Genomic DNA, 23,512 nt, shown 5'->3' with positions numbered 1-23,512 from the left:
AAACAGGGGGAAGGTCAGGTACCACAGGGCTCAGGGTCAGGGGGAAGGTCAGGTACCACAGGGTCAGGGGGGAAGGTCAGGTACCACAGGGCTCAGGGTCAGGGGGAAGGTCAGGTACCACAGGGTCAGGGGGGAAGGTCAGGTACCACAGGGCTCAGGGTCAAGGGGAAGGTCAGGTACCACAGGGTCAGGGGGAAGGTCAGGTACCACAGGGCTCAGGGTCAGGGGGAAGGTCAGGTACCACAGGGTCAGGGGGGAAGGTCAGGTACCACAGGGCTCTGGGTCAGGGGGAAGGTCAGGTACCACAGGGTCAGGGGGGAAGGTCAGGTACCACAGGGCTCAGGGTCAAGGGGAAGGTCAGGTACCACAGGGTCAGGGGGGAAGGTCAGGTACCACAGGGCTCAGGGTCAGGGGGAAGGTCAGGTACCACAGGGTCAGGGGGGAAGGTCAGGTACCACAGGGCTCAGGGTCAGGGGGAAGGTCGGGTACCACAGGGTCAGGGGGGAAGGTCAGGTACCACAGGGTCAGGGGAAGGTCAAGTACCACAGGGTCAGGGCCAGGGGGAAGGTCGGGACCACAGGATCAGGGGGGCCAGGTACCAGAGGGTCAAGGGGAAGGTCGGGACCACAGGGTCATGGTCGGTGGGGGGGGATGGTCGGGTACCATAGGGTCAGGGTCAGGGGGAAGGTGTAGGTTCACCAGGATGCTGCCTGGATTAGAGAGTATTAGCTATAAAGAGAGGTTGGACAAACTTGAATTGCTTTCTCTGGGGCTGCGGAGACTCAGGGGAGACCTGATAGCGGCATCTAAAATTGAGGTGTCTAGATAGGGGAGATAGAGTCTTTATCCCAGTGTAGAGGGGCCAGGGGCACATTATGCTCCACCCTCAGTGAATGGCAGGACTGGCTGCTGCATGTGTGTGGCCTTATCCAATTGAATGGGATCGGAAAGATACATGCAGGCAAGAGGTCTGCTTTTCTTTAAGTTATTTAGTATCAATATTTTTAATTAACTTGTATCACTTGAGTGTTACAGGTAAATTATTCAATTTAAAAAAATATTGAATAATATTTTAACTCTTTCATTGTTTTTAAACACGTTAGAGCTGTACAAAACTTTGGTTAGGGCACAGTTGGAGTATCATGGCAGTCCTGGGCGCCCCGTTACAGGAAGGATGTGGGGGGCTTTGGAGAGGGTGCAGAAGAGGTTCACCAGGATGCTGCCTGGATTGGAGAGTATTAGCTATAAGAAGAGGTTGGACTGGTTTCTCTGGAGCATCGGAGGCTGAGGGAAGACTTGATAAAGGTTTATATAATTATGAGAGGCAGAGATAGGGTAGACAGTTGGACTCTTTTTCCCAAGATAGAAATGTCAAATACTAGAGGGCGTAGCTTTAAGGTGAGAGGGTGAAAGTTTAAAGGAGATGTGTGGGGTAAGTTTTTGCCTACACAGAGAGTGGTGGGTGCCGGGAACACGCTGCCAGGGGCGGTGGTAGAAGCACACATGATGATGATGATTAATAGGCATTCAGATTGACACACGAATATGCAGGGAATGGAGAGATGTGGATCATGGACAGGCAGTTAGGTTTAGTTTAATTTGGCAACATGTTTGGCACAGACACGGTGGGCTGAAGGGCCTGTTCCTGTGCTGTACTGTTCGAAGTTCTGTGTTCGATGTTCTATCTGACCATCGGACATTTGAAAGCAGTTCAGTGGTCTTTGACAGTAACTGAGGCGGGACCAGTGTTCTATAAAGGTTCAGCATGACCTCCCTGCATTTACACTCTGTTCCTCTATTGACAAGTCCCAGCATTGTCTTCCTGACTGCGTTCTCCACCGGCCTTGCGGTTTGTGCACACAATAGCCCAGGCCCCTCGCTCCTTTGAGAACTGATCCTTTATTCTATGTCATCTCTCCTCATTCTTGCTACCAAACTGTATTTGTCTGTGCCAAACTTCAGCTGCCGGGCTTCTGTGACTCCACTGGCCTGTCTGTATCCTACCGCAGTCTATCAGGGCCCCCTGCGCAGCTCACCGTGCTGCCAGGTTTGGTTTGCCCTCCAAGCCCAGGTCAGTAGCAAAGGCCCTGACACCGCTCCCTGGGATCGCCACTAACTCCTGCCTGACAAGCGACCATTCAGTGTGGCCCTCTGCTGTTTGTCTCTCTGCCAACGTCGAGCCACGTTATCAATGTTCCTCTCTGAGGAAATTTCCACAGATTTTTCCCGGTCTCCACCAATGAAGGGACGGGACTGTTCCTGCGGGATTACCTGTAATCCTGCCGAGTTTGTTGGTGACACGACTCCCTGCAAAGCCAGCCACGTGGGCACCCAGGCTGTATCCAATCAGGTGCATCTTGCTAGCTGGAGTTCGCTCTCGTTTCTATAAGAAGCCCAAAAGAATGTCACTGGTTTAAAAAGAGTTCATGAGGAAGGTTTCCTTGGCAACAGCCGGCATTTCAACTTCTCACCTCCAACCAGTTGATGAGCTTGGCGATGTCTTGGCCAACCAGCCGAGTATTCTGGGCTGCGATTGGATAATGCTGGTGAGCGCGATTGAGCCAATCCACAACGAGGATGTTAGCGTCAGGCTCACTCCGGTACAGAGCGACGACCATCTTTTCAATCCAGGTCTCAAACATCCCACTCACCTGAAAATGTACAAGTCAGCAGTCAGACTCTGCCTGAGGGCGTCTTCCGGACGGAGGTGGCAGGCAGACTCCCCACCCTGGGGTCTTCGTCCTCCTCACTGGGTCCAGCGTCTCTGAACCAGCTCATCTCCCCTCCCTCAGTGACCCTCCCTCTACCCTTCCCCAACTCATATGTCCCTCCCGCTCTCCTCACTGTGACCCTCCCTCTACACTCCCTCAGTGACCCTCCCTCCTCACTCACTGACCCCTCCCTCAGTGACCCTCCCTCCTCACTCAGTGACCCCTCCCTCAGTGACCCTTCCTCCAACTTCCCTTTCTCCAGCCTTCCTCAGTCCAACCCCTCCTCCTACACCTCGTACCCTCCTCATGTACCGTAACCTGACTTTTGTCAGAACTGATCCATTCCAAGCGACATTATGGCCAGAACCCAGGATGCTTCTCGTTTTCAAGCTCCCAAGGGGAATTTTCCGGAGTGTTTGCGAAACATTGGACTGGGGATGTTGTGGTTTGGAATCACCCTGAAGGAAATCCCCACCCCTCCTCAGCTCAGGGAGTTGCCTCGGAGTCCGAAGATGGGTCTTCAGTCCCAGTGCAGAAACCCAAGTACCAGGTCTGACACTCGGTGCAGGACTGAAGGGGAGCTGCACTGTCAGAGTTCCCACCGGGGCCGAGACTTACCGCGCACACCCACCCCCCCCACCACCGTGTCATGGCCAAAACCAGTGCCTCAACCACCACAAGGAGTGCTGGTGTTTACGAGAATGTTGTCCACTAATGGACTGTCTGGTTTCCCCCAGCACAATGTGGACCACACTTCTAAATACTTCAACCCTGTAAAACATGGTGTGGTGTTCTTGAAAGCAGTGATAAAAGAGCATATCTCTCAGCTTCCAGGCGAAATAATCAGAGCTCAGAGCAACCTTGTGGCTGCTGAAATATGTGTGATAGTCGGGACCCTGGGGACATAGGGGGCTGTTCTGCCCACACCACTGCATTCTCCCTCTCTTCACCCCTTGGTTCAATCCCATGATTACTCCAGTCCAACCAAAGTCCCTCAGCATCTCCTTGAAATTTGTGGTTGAATCCCACACTTGCCCATTTGAGACCCACTGACCTTCACAGCAAGAAATGGCTCCAGGCATCACCCAGCCGCCATGTTTAGATTTTCGGATCAGGGCCCCAGATCCAAGCTCACGCATCCCCGGTGGATTTATCTTCATCACCGGTGACTGCGCCTTCCACACCGGCCCCAGGTGCTACATTGCCGGACCCTCTGCATCCCGGTGCCTCCTCCCTCCCGCCAAACCCTGCGGATTACCCGTTTGCTCAGTTTCCTGAGGGTCTGTGACCTGGTGTGAAATGTTTTTGGACGACGCTCGCTCACGTTGCTGTGTGATGGTGTGAGGTGATGCTGGTTATCGTTCTGCACTCTGTCACTGCAAGAAATCATTTCTCCCCATCTTAGCACCCCTTCCCCCGGTGAGATTGCCCCCTAATCTACCCTGGTGTGACGGGGCCTTGGAGACGTTTAGTGCTGCACTAGCTTCGGATAACACGGGCTGTCCACACTCAGTGTAAAGCACTCACACTCCACCCATGGATGATGAAGAAAGTCTTGCTGCTAGTGTTGAAGCTGCACTTGGCCAGAGAATCGGTGTTGCCGGCGACGATGTAACACTCATCCTCTGACGGTGCCGAGAGACTTCGCAGCGAGAAACGGGTTTTAATATGGTCCAGATCTTCAATGTCGTTGGTCTGGAGCTCAAGGGCACCTTCTGGGGGCAAGGGTGGAGGAATAAGGTTAGCTAAATATCCTCAGAGAAGCCTGCAGCAAACACATGGCCAGCTCTGACGGATGCCATTGCACTAACACCCCGTGGAAAGGCGAGCATGAAGGACACAGGTTGGGACCCAAGGGAAGGCTTAAATCAACACCCAACAGAGTTCATCAAAGGTGGCTGGATCCCAGGCAGACCCTTCCATGGGGATGGTCCCAAGACCAAATCTCCTCCATCCAATTAACCCTTACATCCATGTTCAATGCTGTCCAAAGGCAATGACTCAGTACATTCAAATATTGCACGTACCTTCAAACAGAGGAACTGCCCTGCACACTCTGTAACATGTTCGCCAACAACTCTGTCCAACAGCAGCATCAGAGCAAAGGGAGTCGATACCTTCAGACACAGCACCCCCTGTACACGGTGATCAGATACCTCTGGGGGTTGCACCGTTACAACAGACCACTGAATATCTCCATATTCACGAGCCTCAGAAAGAACTGGTGGGTGCAACTGATAAGTTGCTGTGGTAGAGAACCAGCATGGAGATGGGCCAAATGGGTCCTTTACAGCACCCCCATAAGAGGGGGTTTATCACACCATTGGAGCAGAGAGACAAATCCCTGCTGGAAAGTGCACTAGTGGGTAGAGCAGCCCCACCCTCACGGTACACCGAGCAGTCACCACCACATGTGATAACGCACCATTGACCCCTCCATGCACTGGGTACCTTAAACACATGGCTGATACTTTTATACACTGCTCCCTCATAACACATGAACTAGGATCAGGAGGAGGCCCCTCGGCCCCTCAAGGCAATTCTGCCATTTAAGAAGATCACTGCAGATCTGGTTATAACCCCAACTTCACACTCCCATCTCCCCCAACAACCCCACTGCTCAGCAAGGATCTATCCATCTCTGCCTTACAAACATTCAAAGACCCTGGCTCGCAGCAACCTACCCACATTCCCGACCCCAGCGCTCCTGACCCTGGCTCTGGCTGAACACCAGGCCCGAAGTCACGACCCTGGTCCCGGCAGCACTCCTGACCTGCACTCTGGACCCCTGGCTCACACTCTGAACTAATGTGGGAGCCAAATAACGAACCACCCAAATAATGGGATATCAGGTTATCGGAGGTTTACTGTGGATGTGGGAAAAAAAATGAGATTATCCACTTTGGTGGAAACACAGAAATGCAAAATACCTTTAAATGACGAAAGGCTAGAGATGGTGGTGCTCAGGTACGTTAAAATACAGGTAATGCAAGTCATTGGGAAGGCAAATGAAACATTGATTTGTATTGCAGTAAAGTAGGCATGCCTTACTCAAATTGCATAGAGTCCTGTTGGGACGACATCTGGGATAGTGTATGCGGCTCATTTCTGTACCCAAACAAGACAGCCTAGTGAAAGTCAGGTGAAAGCAAGGGTTTACCAGACTGGCCGATGAGATGGAGAGCACACGCAGACTGCACCTACTACACTCTTACTGGAGCGTAGGGAAATGAGACGCAATCTCATGTTTTGTTTTACAGGTTTTGAGAGGGTACACGTGAAGTCGATGATTTCCCCAGTGTAGTTGTCAGGAAACAGATCACGGACTCATCCCAATGAACGGCTATTCAGGATTAAAGAAGCTTCAATCACACGGATGTTTGGTAGTCACTGCTCAAGAGGGCCTTGGAGGCTCAGTGGCTCAGCCAATTCAGATCAACGTACGAATTCAGAGTAGGCCCCTCCACCATTTTAGAAGATCTCAGCCAATCCGATTGTAACCTCAATGCCACAGTCTACCACTGTAACCCTTCACTCCCTTGTTAATCAAGTATCTATCTACCTCTGCCTTAGAGATATACAAAGACTCTGCTTCCATAGCCCTTTGAGGAGTTATTGAATTTAACAACCCACAGAAAATTATTTCAACCCATCCCCACCTTAAATTATCAACCCCTTTATTGTTAAAAGCAGTAACCCCCTTGTTCTATATTCTCCCACAAGAGGAAATACCCTCTCTGCACCACCCTGTCAAGACCCCTCAAGATATCATGTGTTTTAATAAAATTCCTCCTCATTCTTCTGAACCCAGCCAATACAAGCCCAGCCTGCCCAAACTCTCCTCATGAGACAACCCGCCCACTCCAGATATCAATCCAGTAAGCCTCTGAACTTCTTCCAATGCATTCAATCATCCCTCAGATAAGGAGGCCGATGCTGTCCAAAGTACTTCACGTGTGGTCTCGCCAACGCCCTATACTGTACAACTGAAGCACAACCTCCCAACTTTTGTCTTCAATTCCTCCAAGAATAACAATAACATGCCCTTAGTTTTCTGGTGTGTGCTTGCACACAAGCTTTTGCAAGTCACGCACTGGGCTCTCTGCAACCTCCCATCATTTAGATTACTTGTTAAAATGGACAAATTTCACATTTCCCACATTCCACTCAATTTGCCAGGTCATTACTCACCCGCTGAATCTATCTGGATCCCTTTGTCCTCTTCACAAACTACTTCCCTACCCATGCCATCAAAATTCCTTCATCCAAATCATTCATATAAATTGTAAAACCCAGTGCCTGAGACACACAACTCATACCGGAAAAAGACCCACATATGCCTTCTGCTTCCTTTCACAGCCAGCCCATTCACACCAATATGTTACCACCTACAATGGTCAACGAGCCACATGTTGAAGCCTCAGAACACACAGCTCACTGCTCCATGGACTGGACCCTCATAAATACTCCTTGTAACAAGTTGATCAATACCTGCAAACATGGCATCTACATAACACACCGGCTAATACCTTCATACACTGCACGCTATCGTGTCTTCCTCTCAGGTGGTCCTGTGGGACTGAAGGTGGCTTGTTCCCACTCCAGATGTTGGTTTTGAGGTGGTTGCTGAGGCCATTGAGGGACCCACAGACCCTTCCACAGAGGGTGCCTGACGGAGCAGGTGGGTGGGTGGTCTGCGAGGTGGTAACCCTCCTTCCGCTGCTTATGCAGATCTATGGTGTCTGGCTGCGCGGAGCCCAGGTTCTCACTTTTGCACTTTGAGCAGCCGTGGGCCACAGGTTCGGTGGAGGGGTGGGTGGGTGGGTGGGGGGGTGTGTGTCTCGTTTCTTTTAGGAGGCTTTCAGCACATCCTGGAAGCTTTTCCACTGCCCACCTTATAACACACTTATCAACATCGCCACATACCGCACCCCCATAGCCCACTGGTCAGCACTCCCACCAAATGCATACACAAACCTGCACCGTCATAAAACACAGTCAGTATCTCCATATGCAGAATCCAAATCCACACCAAGTCAACCCCTCCAGAGATGCCACCGCCACAATAGTCCAGTGGAGAACTCTGTACACAGCACCTTTATAATAGACTGCCAATCTCTCCAAACAAACACTCCCATAACCCATTGTTGATACCGCCACACACAGCATCATTAAAGCACATTGACTCCCCATATACCACACACTAATGACACAGATGATCCCTTTTGTAAAGCACCAAAACACATTAATCCACATAACCATACACTACACCATCATAACACACTTGGTACATTCATAACCTGCAATGTAACACTGTGATCACAGCAACATCATTCCATACCAATCCAGCCCACGTACACTGCAAATCATAATACACTGAGCGAACACCTCTGGACACTACACCAACATTGTGCTAAGGTGACACATTGTCCTCCACAGCACAAATCTGTTATCGCCACATGAGACACCCCATAACAAACTGGTCAGTTCCACCACGCACTCTACCCTCATTACTTTGTTGAACACGTTCATGTACCTACGCCCTCATAATACGCTATCTAAACCTCCAGACGCAGTGCTCCATAACACAGTGAGCCCACACCTCCATCACCAGCACCGTAGCACACTGTTTTACACTCCACACGTATGGTCTATATCCCATAATAGAGTCAAAACCACAAAATGCATCATCATAACACACTGATCTGATAGCTCCAGACACTGCACCATTGGTGACCTGTAACTCCACATACCGTAGTCTCAACACACCGAGCATAAGTGCGAGCATTCGCTGCACTGTCGGAACACACTTGCTGATACCTCAACACCCTCATAACACACAGCTTGAGCCTCCATACACTGCAAATTCATCACAACTGAATCTGTACCTCTGAACATGAAAGTTGGTGGTGTTGTGGATAGCGAGGAAGGTTGCCCAAGGCAACAGCAGGATATAGATCAGATGGGAAGCCGAGCAGATCATCAGCAGATGGAATTTAATTCTGACAAGTGCAAGGTGATGCATTTTGGGAAGATGTACAGTGAATGATCGACATTCCCTAGCACAGAGCACCAGCAGAGCCTTGGGGCTCAAGTCCATCGTTCCCTCAAAGTGATGCACAGGAAGGTCGGGCGGTGAAGAAGGCACACGGCATGCTTGCTTTCTTAGTTCGAGGCATGGAATATAAAAGTTGGGATAACATGCAATCTGCTGGAGAACTCAGCAGGTCAAACAGCATCTGTGCGAGGAAAGGAATTGTCGGCATTTTGGGTCAAAACCCTGCATCAAGAGTCCTTTTGACAACAATTCCTTTCCCCCCCAACAGATGCTGCTCGACCCACTGAGTTCTTCCAGCAGATTGTTTGTTGCTGGAGATTCCAGCATCTGCATTCTCTTGTGTCTGCATAAAAGTTTGGAGGTTATGTTGCAACTTTACAAAATATTGTTTAAACTGCACTTGGAGTACTGCAAGCACTCTGGTCACCACACCAGAAGGATGCAGTTGCACTGGAGAGGGTGCAGAGGCGATTCACCAGGATGGTGCCTGGATTGGAGGACTTTAGTTATGGGGAGAGATTGGATAGTTTGGATGTGTTTTCCCTGGGTGAGCTGGTAGAGGTAGATAAAATCACAAGAGGCATAGATAGGGTAGGTAGTCAGAATCTTTTCCCCAGGGTAGGGGTGTCACGGACAAGAGGGTGTGGGTTTAAGGTGAGAGGAAAGAGTTTTAAAGGGGATGGGAGGGTTTAAGACAAACAGTTTTGTTTAAAACAGACAGTTTTGTTTTAAACACGTGGTTGTTTTAACCACTTAATCAAGTGGTTGATACTCGAATGTGCCTCCAGAATAGCAGTGGAATTATATACAGTCGCTGAGTTTAAGAGAGAAATAGACAGTCACTTGAATAGACAAGGCACAGAAAGACACAGTCCTAATGTGGGCCGTGAGATTAGCGTAGGTGGGCTAAAAGGTTGGGCCAAGGGTCCGTAATTGTATGACTCTGTGACTCTAAAATCCCCAACATACTCCAGCTACCACCATAACACAGAGCAGACACCTCCAAACACACCAGTCAATGTCCTCCAGACCCTGCACCTCTCCGATAGAATTTGAGTTGATTCCCCCACACAATCTCCCTTCAGTGAGGTCGGGGTATGGTACAGAGACGGTGTCGGTGATGTCTTTTCAGTGCTCGAGATGTCTGCTGCAGGTTGTCTGGGTCTCGGAAGCGTACAGGGTGGCAGTGATAACTGCAACCCAGTGAGCCATGATCGCAATCGAAGGTGGTGGAAGGGACCCTGCAAAAGGCCTCCTCAACCACATCTCTGTCTTTGGCGGCCAGTGCCCATCCCACAGCAGCCTGTTGGGTCCAGACAGACTGACAAGGAGCAGCAAAGGTTGGCATACACGGCTGGCATACCCCAACTCAAGTACAACAACACCCGTAGCAGACCGTATCTCTGCTGAAGTCCGAACACTTGAGTCACAAACCACAGCCTCATCACTCCCAGCTGGGAAGAGGAGGAGAGACCAGGGACTTCAAGGATGCATCATGAAGAAGGGAGACGTCCGACTGTGGTAACTACAGAGGGGTCTCCCTGCTGCCTGTCACAGGGGAAGTCATCTCAACCACCTTCTCCCTGGAATCCCTTTCCCCAAATCCCAGTGTGGATTCCTGTCCATCAGAGACACAGTGGGCATGATGTTCACTGTGAGACAATCCCAAGTGAAAGGCAGGGGTCAGCACCAGCCACAGCGGACAGACCCCTGGCCCTCCCCAAGCCTCTGCTCTGACTCCCTGCGTCGGCAGTGACCATGGAACACCTCAAACTCGGCAGCCCACCATTTCACGCAAGCCATGACACAAACCAGCGGGTCTGCAGCAGGACCAACTGCAGCAAAGCCCAGTGTCAGACCAGGCCTGAGTCTGCCCCTTTCCGAAGGTTTCTCGCTGTGAAGTCGACCTCACCTCCAGCAGACCTGTCGCGGGAGGGGAGCTGATCTCCAGATCCAAGGAGAAACAGTTCAAGTTACAGCCATCACACAACAGAACCAAGGTCCTAGACTACCCCCACCCCTGACACATGGGGGGACACGGCCACAATCCACAAAGAGCCTGGGCTCTGGGGGCTGGGGGACTGGCCTCCACTACTGTCCAGTTCAGGGCGTTACATTCCAGAACAACAATGGGTCTGGGGGGAGGAGACCCAGGGCCGGTGGATCCAGGGACCCCCACCCCAACAACCCCACCACCCACCGACACTGACCCACCAACTCCCAGGGGGGTGCCACTCCCCAATGGATCGGTCGTCTCTGACCTTGTCTCCCACAGTTAATGCTCTGTGTCTCAACTTTTCCAGAAATCCCACATTCCTGGTATTTGGTGATGCACCTGGACTGTGAGAGCAGCCCCCAGCCCCGCACCCCTGCCCCTGCCCCAGACCCAAGCCCCAGACCCCAGCCCTGGAACCTGGACCCCAGCCCGAGACACCAGTCCTGGACCCCGGACCCCAGCCCTGGACCCCTGCCCCAGACAACGGACCCCAGCCCCGGACAGGGACGCCAGCCCTGGACCCCTGCCCCTGACCACGGACCACAGCCGCAGACCCCAGCCCCCAGACCAGAACCCTGCCATGGACCCCAGACCTCAGACCCCCGTTTCCGACCAGTGCCCCTAACCCTTGCCCTGGAATCCTGTTTCCAGACCCCAGCCCCGGACCCCAGACCCAGACCCCAGTGATGGACCCGTGCCCTGGACTCTGGACCCCTGCCCCAGACCTCCACCCCAGACCCCTGCCCAGGTCCCCGGACCCCGGTCCCAGACCCCTGCCCTGGACACTGGACCCCAGCCCCTGACGCCTGCCCAGGACACCAGCCCTGGAACCCTGCCTCAGGGCCGGACCCCTGTCCCAGACCCCAGCCCCGGACCCCGGACCCCAGCCCCGAGACACAGACCCCAGCCCCGGACCCCTGCCCCAGACCCCAGCCCCCAGCCCCAGAACCCTGTGACGGACCCCAGCCCCGGACCCCTGTTCCAGACCACTGCCCCGACCTCTGCCCGGAACCCTGCTTCCAGACCCTAGACCCGACCCCAGCTCCGGACCCAGCCCCGGACACGGACCCAGCCACGGACCCTGTTTCTGGACACTGGACCACTGCCCAGGACCCTGGACCCCCGTCCCGGACCCGTTTCCGGACCCCAGCCCCGGACCCTGGACCCCCGTGATGGACCCATGCCCCGGACCCCTGCCCCAGACACCAGCCCTGCGGACGCCAGCCCCGGACTCCAGCCCCGCGGACGCCAGCCCCGGACCACAGACACCTGCACTGGAAACCAGCCCCGGACGACGGACCCCAGCCCTGGACCCCAGACACGGACCACGGACGCCTGCACCGGACTCCAGCCCCGGACCCTGGACCCCTGCCCCGGACACCAGCCCCGCACCATGGACCCCTGCTCCGGACGCCAGCCCCGGACCACGGACCCCTGCCCCAGACCCCAGCCTCCGACCACTGCCCCGGACCCTGGACCCCTGCCCCGGACCCCAGTGACGGACCCGTGCCCCAGACCCCAGCCCCCAGCCCTGGACCCCGAACCCCTGCCCCGGACCCGTGAGCCACCCCGGCCCCCCGGGACCTGCCAGCCCCGCTCTTTGTGTCGCTGCTCAGTCGCCGATCAACAAAGGATCCGATCCGCGGCCCCGGGCGCCACCGGAGTCCACAGTCGGGCCCGGCCCGACCGCAGCCGTGTGGGAACAGTGACAACTTCTCACCGGGACCCCGAGTGCCGGCCTCTACCCCAACTCCCCCCGTGAACGGAGCCCTCACACCGAGCTCCCGTAACCGGCCCGGGAACTGCACGTCCACCCACACCGGACCCCCACTCACACACCTGCCCGTCCCCCCACCTTGCCACTCGATTCACACCCTCCTCTCCCCCCTGCTCCCCCATTCCCTCCCCTCCTCCTCTCCCTCCCCCTCCCCCTTCTCCTCCTCCTCTCCCTCCCCCGCCCCACTTTCTCCGACCTCCCCCCCCCCACCCCCTCCACACTCCGACCACTTTCTCGCCCACCCACCTGCGGCGTCTCCTGTCTCCACAAAGCCGGGCAGGAGTGTGGAACCGAGGAGCAGAGGGAGGACCAGGGGCAGGGGGAGGGGGAGAGGCGGGCAGTACATGGCGAGCCCCTGCGAGCGGCGAGTCCCGGGCCGGGACTGGGGACGGGGTGCGCCGGCCGGCCGGCTCGGTGAGAGTGAGGGAGAGCCTCCGCCGATCACTGACACTGGATACACAAACACAGCCTTTAAATAACCGGAGAGCGGCCTGATTGGTGAGATCGGGGCTCGTCTCTCGGCAACCACACACTTCCAACCGGTTCCCAGCTGGGACAGGGCCGGTCGGGTCCCGGGTCAAGTATAAGTCTGCAAACATTGTTACCCCCACCGGCCACGTTAACCCGCTCCACGCTGACCACTGCAGCCCTCGCCAACACACCCCCCCCCCCCCCCCCCCCCCCCCCGCCCCCCCCCCGATCCCCCCCCCCCCCCCCCCCACCCCGCTCTAAGTTTGACTCATGCAGGCAGATCGCAACTCCTCCGAGCCACCGCAATCGACTCCGACCCGCTGGAAGCTCGGTCACCACTTCCCACTGCAGCATCTCCGCCCCTCTCCCCTCCTCCACCATTCACACGCCAAACCTGACCCCCTGCCCATCACCCGTACCAACCCGACCGCCTGCCGACCCATAACAAGCTACACCTGCTCACCGCAAACAATCCTCCCCCACACCTGACACCCACACCAAATCCGTTCCAAACCGGTTTCACCCACTGCAAACGACTCATGCCCAATCAAAACAAACCTCTGACTCAGACCAACCTCCCCCACTACAAATTACCCCACCCATTCCAAACCCATTTTACGACCCCAACTGCTCCAAACCCCGTTCCAACCACTAGTACCAGCACCAAACCCCGCTTATTCTCACCAAACTACCCTGACCAATTCCAGGCAATCCCCACACACCCCAATCCAACCAGACGCACCTCAGGGTCACCCCTGCAAACGGGAGGCAGGAGATCCACAAAGCCATCACCCAGTCTGTGTTTGGTTTCTCCAGTGTAGAGGAGATCGCATTGAGAATCCTGACAACGGCACACTGGATTGGAAGATCAGTGGCTACCCTTCCTGACTGAGCCCAGCTCCCAGCCCTCGGTCCACAGCCCTCTGTACCTAAGTGATTCAAGTGCTCATCTAGACGACTGTGAGTGACTCTGCCTCCACCACTCTCTCCGGCAGTGTGTTCCAGATACTCACCACTCTCTGGGTGACAAAGGTCCCCCTCAGATCCCCTCTAAATCTCTTCCCCCTTACCCTAAATCTAGTTTTATCTACCTCTAATATGAGAAATAGTTTCCTGCAGTCTGCCCTCTCTGTGTTCCTCATTACTTCACACACCTCAGTCACGTCCCCTCCTCACTCCCTCCGCTCCAGGGAGAACAGACCCAGCCTCTCCGCGTAACCGAAACGCTCCATCCCACGCATCATCCCAGTGATGTCTCTCCTGTCTGGGTGTCTGAAACCAGGGGTCACAGTCTCAAAATAAGGAGCTGAACATTCGAGCCAGGAGAAGAAGTGTCTTCACCCAGAGGGTGGTGAATTTGTGGAATTCTCCACACGGGGGATGCAGAGGTTCAGCTGCAATGTCTGTTCAAGATTTATCGATGTTAAAGGAATCAAGGGATATGGGGTTAGTGGAGAAATAAAGTACTGCAGATGCTGGAATCTGGATGTAAAACATGATGAAGCTGGAGGAACTCAGCAGGCCAGGCAGCATCCGTGGGGAAAAGCAGGCGGTCAACGTTTTGGGTCAGGACCCTTCTTCAGGACTGAAGATAGGAAAAGGGGAAGCCCGATATATAGGAGGGAGAAGCAGAGCAGTGATAGGTGGACAAAGGAGGGGAGTGGGGTGGGCACGGGGTGGTGATAGGTAGATGCAGGTGAGAGATAGTGATAGGCAGGTGTGGGGGAGGAGGGGCGAGCAGATCCTCCAGGGGATGGGGCAAAGGTAAGGAGGGAAAAAAGGGGTAGAAAAATGAGAGAGGCTGGGAAAGGGAAGAGGAGAAGAGGCCTGGTGGTGGTGGGGGGGGGGTTGGGTGTGGGGAAGGGGGTTAAAGGGATTACTTAAAGTGGGAGAATTCATTGTTCATGTTGTTCGGCTGCAAGGTTCCCAGATGGAAAATGAGGTGCTGTTCCTCCAGTTTGCGCTTGGAATTCTCCCAGCAGCGGAGGAGGCCGAGGACTGACATATCAGTGATAGTGTGGGAGGGGGAGTTGAAGTGGCCGGCAACAGGGAGATGCAGATCGCGGTTACGGACGGAGTGCGGGTGTTCTGCGAAATGGTCTGCGTTTGGTCTCACCAATGTAGAGGAGGCCACACTTGGAGCACCGAATGCAGTAGATGATATTAAGGGAGGTGCAGGTGAATCTCTGCCTCACCTGAGAGGACTGTTTGGGTCCCTGGACGGAGATGATGGAGGTGGTGTAGGGGCAGGTGTTGCACCTATGGCGGGAGCAGTGGGAAGTTCCCGGGGTGGGAGCGGGATGGGTGGGTGGGGAGGAGTGAACTGAGGAGTCACAGAGAGAGGAAACCCTGTGAAAGGCAGAAAGGGGGGGAGGGGAAGATACGCTTGGTGGTGGGGTCCTGTTGGAGATGGCGGAAGTGGTGGAGAATGATGTGTTGGATACATAGGCTGGTGGGATGAAATGTGAGGACAAGGGGGACCCTATCCCTGTTGGGTCTGGGAGGGGTGGGGGTGAGAGCGGTGGTGCGGGAAATGGCAGAGATACGGGTGCGAGCTCTCTCGACCACAGTTGGGGTGGGGTGGGGGGAAGCCCCGGTTAGAAAAGAAGTTGGACATCTGGGATGTCCTGGAGTGGAAAGCCTCGTCACGGGAGCAGATGCGGCGGATGCAGAGAAATTGAGAAATAGGAATCGCATCCTTGCAAGAGACAGGGTGGGAGGAGCTGTGATTGAGTACATAATCGAGATGGGGTTAGTGCAGAGAATGGAGCTGAGGACAAAGATCAGCCATGATGTGATAGAATGGTGGAGCAGGAATGAGGGGCCGAATGGTTTCCCCTGCTTCTGTTTCTTGTTCTTACATTCACTCTACCACTGCTGTTTGCCGGGACAAATTCTGGTTTCATGAGGACCATAGGAAGGCTGAGCAGTACCAGTGGCAAAACAGGGGCAGCACGGCAGCGTAGCAGTTAGCGCGACGCTATTACAGCACCAGCGATCGGGGTTCGATTCCCGACGCTGTCTGTAAGGAGTTTGTACGTTCTCCCGTGTCTGTGTGGGTTTCCTCCGGGTGCTCTGGTTTCCTCCCACATTCTAAAGACGTACGGGTAGGTTAATATGGGTTTAAAATGGGTGGCGTGGACTCGTTGGGCCAAAAGGGCCTGTTACCACGCTGTAAATAACTTTTAAAAAAAGATTTAAACATCCGGCCAAGACACAGCATAGGACTTGGTGCCCAGTCAACAGCCAAAATATCCTGGAATAGACACAGCTAAGGCGGCAGGTCAGTTGTGTGTGGTGATGGAACAGCCAACGGGAGGAGCAGCTCGGGGAAGGTCCCGCTGACGGTGAAACCGAGGTATGCTGAAGGACTCACCACCACCTCGCTTGATGGTCTCGGCCACTTTGATTCACTGCACATGATACAATGATTCAGCTGATGATACAGCAGGGGCTGTGAGACCAGATATCGGAGAACCAGCCGTGACTGGAGACAAACTCTTCCAGCGGAGCTATAGAGCTGACGTTCACCTAACAATGTGGAACATTGCTGAGGTGTGCACTGGCCTGATCACTATCAGTGCCCAGAATCTCAATTTTCAGCCAAGTGATGGAAACTACCATCAACACTGCCATCACCAATAATCCGTGAACTGATCCCCCGTCTGGGTATCACCAGGACCACTCAACCCCAGTCCTCATCACAGCCTTGGTCCTAACATGGACTAAAGAGTTGAACTCCGGAGACAAAGCGAGAGGAACGGCCTTTGACAACCAGGCAGCACTTGTTGAGCGTGGCCTCATGCTCAGTAAAACTAAAGTTACTGGGCATCAAGCACTCCAATGGTTGCAGTCACACCAGTCATAGAGGAAGATGGTCGTGGTTGTTAGAGGTCAATCATCCCAGCCCCAACTGAACTGGACCATTCATATAAATGCCATTGTTCAAGAGCCGGTCAGGGGCTGGGTATCTGCAGCCAACAGCCCAAGGCCGTTCCACCACCTACAAGGGAGGAGTCAGGGCTGGGATGGGAAACTCTCCACTCGTTTGGATGAGAGCAGCTTGCCACCAGTCAGAACAAAGCAGCCGTAACTGGCACTCCAACAGTAACCTGCACACCCTCTCCCTCCACCACAGGTTCCCCACAGCTCCTCCTGCACCACAGTTCTTGTGTCTTTCATTTCTCTCCGCTGTGTCTTGTTTGTGCATTTGTAAAGTCTGACAGGGTCTTGACCTCACGATCTACCTTGTTTGACCTTGCACCTTATTGTCTACCTGCAATGCACTTCCCTGTAGCTGTGACACTTTACTCTGTATTCTGTTATTGTTTTTACCCTGTACTACCTCAATGCACTGTGTAATGAATTGATCTGTACGAACGGTATGCAAGACGAGTTTTTCACTGTACTTTGGTACAAGTGACCATAATAATCCAATTCCAATAAGCAGTGCTATCTGTTGATAAACTTTGTCCCAGGGACAATTGGTTTCACTGCAACCCTTTGATGGCTCCAAGTTGCTGTTTTCCTATAAACTGTTATTATCTTTACCTTGGCTTCTGATCTTTGTTGCTAATCAATCATTTACTTTCAATTACTTTTGGCTGGCCTTTTATTTCAAGAGTCAGATTCTCCAGGGACTGAAACGTAACGCAGGCCAGCAGTCCCGTGTAGAACGGAGGGACCTTCAGTGTCGGAGGTTCTGCTTCCAGACGTGTTGTTAAACCAAGGCCTGTACTGCCCCCTCAGGTGGGCAGGAGAGGTCCCGTACACCACTCCACCAGTGGCCCCCCCCAGATCCCGGCGATCATTTCACACACGGAAGGATCAGTGACCACTGCCGTCTGTGCCTCCTGATTGCATCTGTGGAGAGCCTGATGCCGATTTGAACGTTGCCCCTTGTTTCCCCATCAGAGGGAATGGCAGCCAGAAGCAGGATGAACTGTCATTGCTTACAGGACAGGGTTTCATTTACACTGTGGTTCTAGAAGGTAGGAAACTGAGCATGTGTCATAAATGTCTCCATGGCAACAACCCACATTGCCACAAATGATGGTATTTTCTTACATGCTTAAAAACAAATGAGAATGTACAAGGCCTGGTTAGAAAGTTTGAAGATGACACAAAAGGTGTCCTTGACGGTGAAGGTGGTTATTGGGATTTACTGAGGGATCTCGATCAGCTGGGCCGAGGAATGGCAAATGAAGTTTAATTCCAACAAGTGAGAGGTGTTGCATTTTGGGAAAATAAATCAGGGTAGAACACTCAGTGAACGGTAGGGTGCTGGGGAGTGTTGTTGAGGGACCGAGGAGTACAAGTACATGGTTCTCTGAAAGTAATGTCGCAGGCAGACAGGCTGGGGATTTATCAGTCAGGGCATTGAGTATAGACAGTTGTACAATATATTGGTGAGGCCACATTCAGAATATTGTGTTTAAGTTTTGGTCACTATGCTAGAGGAAAGATGCCATTATTCTGCAAAGGATGCAGAGGAGATTTATAAATATGTTGCCAGAACTTAAGAGCGTTATAGAGCATGGTGGATCAGGCAAGGACTTTTCTCATTGGAGCATAGGAGGATGAGGGGTGATCTGGGGGTTCATATCCACAGATCACTGAAAGTTGCCTCGCAGGTGGATAGGGTAGTTAGGAAAGCTTATGGGGTGTTAGCTTTCATAAGTCGGGGCATCGAGTTTAAGGGCTGCAAAGTAATGATGTAGCTTTACAAAACTCTGGCTAGACCACACTTAGAGTACTGTGTCCAGTTCTGGTAGCGTCATTATAAGAAGGATGTGGAGGTGTTGGAAAGGGTGCAGAGGAGATTTACCAGGATGCTGCCTGGATTAGAGAGTATGGATTATGAGGAGAGACTAAAGGAGCTAGAGCTTTACTCATTGGAGAGAAGGAGGATGAGGGGAGACATGATAGAGGTATACAAGATATTGAGAGGAATAGACAGAGTGGACAGCCAGCGCCTCTTTCCCAGGGCACCAATGGTTAATACAAGAGGGCATGGCTTTAAGATAATGGGTGGGAAGTTCAAGGGAGATATCAGAGGGAGGTTTTTCACCCAGAGAGTGGTTGGTGCATGGAATGCGCTGCCTGGGGTGGTGATGGAGGCTGATACATTGGACAAGTTCAAGAGATTGTTAGATAAGCATATGGAGGAATTTAAGATAGAGGGATATGTGGGAGGAAGGGGTTAGATAGTCTTAGGCGTGGTTTGAAGGTCGGCACAACATGGTGGGCCGAAGGGCCTGTATTGTACTGTATTGTTCTATGGTTCTATGGTTGTTATAGAGGTGCAGAAAATCATGAGTAGATAGGGGGAATTCACAGAGTCTTGCCCAGGGTTGGGAATCAACAACTAGAGGGTATAGGTTTAGGGTGAGAGGGGAGAGATTTAATAGGAGCCGGAGGGGCAACTTTATGCAGAGGGTGCTCTGTATATGGAACAAGCTGCCAGAGGATGTGGTTGTTGGAGGGAAATGAACAACATTTAAAAGGCATTTGGACAGGGAAAGGTTTAGTGGATATGTGCCTAAGGCAGGCAAATGTGACTAGCTTGGATGGGCATCCTGGTCAGCATGGACCAGTTGGGTTGCAGGGTCTATTCCCATGATGTATGAAAGTCTGACTCCAAAAGAAAAGATGTCGAAGTTTAATAGAAGCTTTGGGAAATGGCGAACATCTACCTGTGGGGATGGTGTGGATCTACTTCCAATCATTTACATTTCTGAGTAACTGCATATCATGTTATAGAGGCGTAGAAATGCTACAGTGCACATTGAAGCCATTTGTCCTGTCAAATCCACACCAGCTCCTTGGAGAAAATCCCATAGTCCTGTTTCTCCCTTCCTTCCCCGTTGCCCTGAACGTCTTTCCCAGGCCGGCCGCAGGGTGATTTGGAACCTCTGTTTGAGGGGTGTTGCAGCTTTGAGACACGGTTGGTCCAGTGATCGGAGGGTGTCGTTATCTGTGGAAGCCCCCGCAGTCCATCAGATGATCAATCACATTACGTCGGCCCGGCCACGGAAGGTTTGTAGTTCAGTCATCGGCTGCCCTGCAAAGCAAGAACGGGGAAAGGGAACAGTGAGGGCTGCTGCTGACAGCGGACTCTGGGCCACTGGCCTTCCTCATGAATCACCTCCTGGTCTGTCCTCCTCGACTACACCTCGAGTTCTCAGCGCATCATCCCGCTTCTTGCTCCATCTGCCCACAGAGCATCCACTCACATTCCGTGGACTCGTTCCATGCACAGCCTGCTGATCGAGGCCGGGAATCTCACACTGCTGACCACTGGCAGTGAGGCCAGGCTCCAGCTACTGCTGTGCGAGGACTGGCCTTGGCTGAACACTGTTGTACTGGTCTTGACTGACCACTGGTGGACTGGCCTTGGCTGACCAATGGACTGGTCTTAGCTGACTGTTGGGGACCAGGACACAAAAGGAACCAACACTTTCACCCTCCAGTGTTGAGGCACGTTGAGCCAATGGGAAGTGCTGTGACTCAATGTTTCAATGGAATTGTGTTTTAGTGACCCTTCCTCATTACACAACACCAGACATAGAATTGCTGATCCCTCACTGGCTCCTCAGCAGACCAGTCTAGGAATCCAGCCCTCACACACCACGTCTTCATGCTCCTCACTGTTCCTGACATGTGTGTAGGTTGGACAGAGGTTGACAAGGCTGCAATAATCATGAAGAAACTGTCTCCCTGCTTTTGCCGTGCAGCCACAGCCTTTCTCCTCACCAGTGACCCTGTGTGGCTTCTACCTTCACCATAGACAGCACGCAAAGCCCCCAAGATCACTGCAGCCCCCATGTACCTCGAGTTTGTGGTTTCCACTGTTTAGGGGTTGAGAGACAACTACCACCAAAGCTTCCTGCCCCCACTGGAGGAATGGCCCCGGCTACATTTGTAAACCCCAAGCCTTCAACAGCTGACACAATCATTCTGAAGTCCTTCCTCAGGCCCCACAGACCGAATGCTCAGTAACCGTGGGCTCTGATCCCAGTTACAATCAGATTAACACTCCCGGAACAGTCTGCACTGCACTCAGCAGCTTGCCCAAAGGACAGGGAGACTGAATGGGGGAGTGGACCCATGGGACAGGCAGAATGGGCTCACAGAGTCACACAATAGGGTTAGGACGGGGAGTGGGAGGGATGGGGTATCAGGGAGTGGGGTAAGAGGGAGTGGAGTAAGAGGGAGAGTCCTTTAGAGAATAAACGGGGTATCAGGGAATGGGGGAATTGGAGTGAGTGGGATTGGAGTAACAAAGCAGGGGGATAAAGAGAGCTTAGGGAGTGGGGTATTGGGGTAACAGAGAGTGGAGCCAACTATCCCCGCCAGCTGCCCTTACCCTGTCCTTTCCCTGGAGCTTATATCTGCTCCAGTGTCTCCCCAACTCCCTCTGAACATCCGGATTGATTCCGTTTCCACCACCTCTGTCCCAGATCATTCTCACCTGGTTTAAATTCTTCTCTTCAATCACTCCTGTACCTTTACCCATCTCTTTACAGCTGGCTACCACCCTCCTTTAACCATTTACTCATGGGATTAACTGTCCTGGTTAACCTCCCCCCACCAACCCAACAACGGTCATGTTTCCGTCAGATCCCCCCTCCACCTTCGCCCTCCAGAGAACGACCTGACACCTTCAGCCGGAGCTGAGAGCTGGAATCCCACATCCCAGAGCCAGTCCTTCTGCACCATCCGTGGGACCTTCCCACCCTTAGGGCTGGTGATCAGTGTGGCCTCCCCAGACAGAGCTCCGTGCAGGCCCAACACAGGTTTGGGACGCTGGGTTCACAGGGCTTTGCTGACTGCTCTCTCAACGTCCTGCGACCCCCCCCCAGCATTTATTCACGTGTGTGCCCAGCCCTCTCCGTCCCTGCACCCTGAACGCCACCACCTTGTTTGTATCATTTCACCTCATTCCTTCTGCCACAACGTATCACCGCACTCGTCCCTGCATTACGTTCCACTGCCCACGTTCCACTGCCCTATCCGCATCCTCTGGTGAACGTCACTATTCTCAATGACCACCTACAAATTTTGTGGAGTCTGTAAATATTGAAATTCCACACACCTATCTCTGAGTCATTGATACGCATCAGGAACTCAGTGCCCTGGGCTGCAGCTCTCACCACTGACAGCTGGGCACAGAGTCCCCACATCATCCCCACATTCCCATCAACTCTTCATGGATTCTAATACTCACCTACACACTGGGGATAATTTACAGCATCCAATTAACCTACCAACCTGCATGCCGTTGGGGTGTGGGAGGAAACCGGAGCTCCCGGGGGGAACCCACAGAGAGAACGTGCAAACTCCACACAGACAGCACCGGAGGTCAGGATTGAACCCAGGTCTCTGGAGCTGTGAGGTAGCGGCTCAACCCGCTGTGCCACTGCTGCTGCCTGCCACTGTGTAGTTGCTGAGCATGTCCTTAGACCTTGTCCTGCATGAGGGAGTCCCACTCCCCATTCCCTGTGGGTGTGGCAGTTCTGGCCATACAGACTCAGGGAAAGGCTCAGGCTGCTGCTGTAGATGGGACTGGATGCAGTAACCATCAGGATGTCTTAATGTCACCTTTCTCGCTGTCCAAGGTCTTTCCGAAGATAAACACCGTACTCGCCATCAGTGCTCCGAGGGTCAGGATGCCGAGGAGAACAGCCCACCAGTGTTCCTGCAGACAGGGCAGAGGGAGATTCCACATGAGGCACCATCACACACCGGCAACCACTTCCCTGGTGGTGAAACATCCTTCTGAACCTGAACCAGAGCTGGGAGAAGGAGCCAAGCGGCAGTGCCCAGGGCCATTGTCACCGTGAGCTGCTCCTGGTTGGAGTGGCCACAGCCAGTGACTGACAGCTCGAACTCTCGGCACTCCATCCTTCCCTGCACCGTTCCACATCACAACACCACCCACATGCCACCCGTGGTCACTCCACCCCTGCCAGAAAGGTCCCTTTGGTGTGTGACGCTGAAGTCTACACGTGCAAGGTTTAAGGAATCAGGGCAGGGAATAAATTGGTAAATTGGTTTATTATTGTCACATGTACCGAGGTACAGTGAAAAACTTTGTTTTACAAGGGGACCATTCTTATAACAGCAGGATAGAAGCTGTCCTTGAGCCTGGTGGTACATGCTTTCAGGCTTTTGTATCTTCTGCCCGATGGGAGAGGGGAGAAGAGAGAATGTCTGGGGTGGGTGGGGTCTTTGATTATGCTGGCTGCTTCACCAAGACAACGAGAGGTAAAGACAGAGTCCATGGAAGGGAGGCTGGTTTCCGTGACGTGCTGGGCTGTGTCCACAACTCTCTTTGATTTCATGCGGTCCCAGGCAAAGCAGTTGCCGTTACAAGCCGTGATGCATCCAGATAGGATTCTTTCTATGATGCATCGATAAAAATTGGTGAGGGTCAGAGGGGACATGCCAAATTTCTTCAGCCTCCTGAGGAAGTAGAGGTGCTGGTGAGCTTTCTT

The 23,512-nt window shown here is 53.2% G+C and overlaps 3 protein-coding genes across 12 annotated transcripts in view; all 3 read right to left on the bottom strand.

Moving 5' to 3' along the window:
* LOC127582547 (lipoprotein lipase-like) overlaps window positions 1–7,703 on the bottom strand; it is a 140,591-nt gene extending 132,888 nt beyond the window's left edge. The window contains exon 1 of the mRNA XM_052037896.1: window positions 7,241–7,703. The gene's annotated coding sequence lies outside the window, so the exon portion shown is untranslated. The remainder of the gene's footprint in view (window positions 1–7,240) is intronic.
* The window catches only part of LOC127582548 (lipoprotein lipase-like), a 41,064-nt gene extending 27,890 nt beyond the window's left edge, over window positions 1–13,174 (bottom strand). For 2 of the 4 annotated variants that reach the window (XM_052037897.1, XM_052037900.1), the window contains exons 1-4: window positions 12,789–13,174; window positions 4,239–4,426; window positions 2,472–2,651; window positions 2,272–2,383 (exon numbers count right to left, since the gene is read on the bottom strand). In XM_052037897.1, coding sequence (XP_051893857.1) covers window positions 2,272–2,383; window positions 2,472–2,651; window positions 4,239–4,426; window positions 12,789–12,888 — 580 coding nt within the window. In that variant the 5' untranslated portion in view covers window positions 12,889–13,174. Of the gene's footprint in view, window positions 1–2,271; window positions 2,384–2,471; window positions 2,652–4,238; window positions 4,427–5,762; window positions 6,267–12,788 lie in introns of those variants that run through there. The other 2 variants (XM_052037898.1, XM_052037899.1) reach the window with 2 other exon arrangements.
* The window catches only part of si:ch1073-396h14.1 (disintegrin and metalloproteinase domain-containing protein 10), a 177,162-nt gene that overhangs the window by 85,422 nt on the left and 68,228 nt on the right, over window positions 1–23,512 (bottom strand). Inside the window, exons 15-16 of one of the 7 annotated variants that reach the window (XM_052037889.1) lie at window positions 22,617–22,713; window positions 17,965–20,076 (exon numbers count right to left, since the gene is read on the bottom strand). The exons of 4 other annotated variants lie outside the window; for them this stretch is intronic. In XM_052037889.1, coding sequence (XP_051893849.1) covers window positions 20,024–20,076; window positions 22,617–22,713 — 150 coding nt within the window. In that variant the 3' untranslated portion in view covers window positions 17,965–20,023. Of the gene's footprint in view, window positions 1–17,964; window positions 20,077–22,616; window positions 22,714–23,512 lie in introns of those variants that run through there. 2 more of the 7 variants (XM_052037891.1, XM_052037890.1) reach the window with 2 other exon arrangements.

This window comes from Pristis pectinata, chromosome 24, assembly GCF_009764475.1.
Source record: "Pristis pectinata isolate sPriPec2 chromosome 24, sPriPec2.1.pri, whole genome shotgun sequence".
Taxonomy (NCBI): Eukaryota; Metazoa; Chordata; class Chondrichthyes; order Rhinopristiformes; family Pristidae; genus Pristis; species Pristis pectinata.
This window is presented reverse-complemented; position numbering and strand designations above follow the sequence as displayed.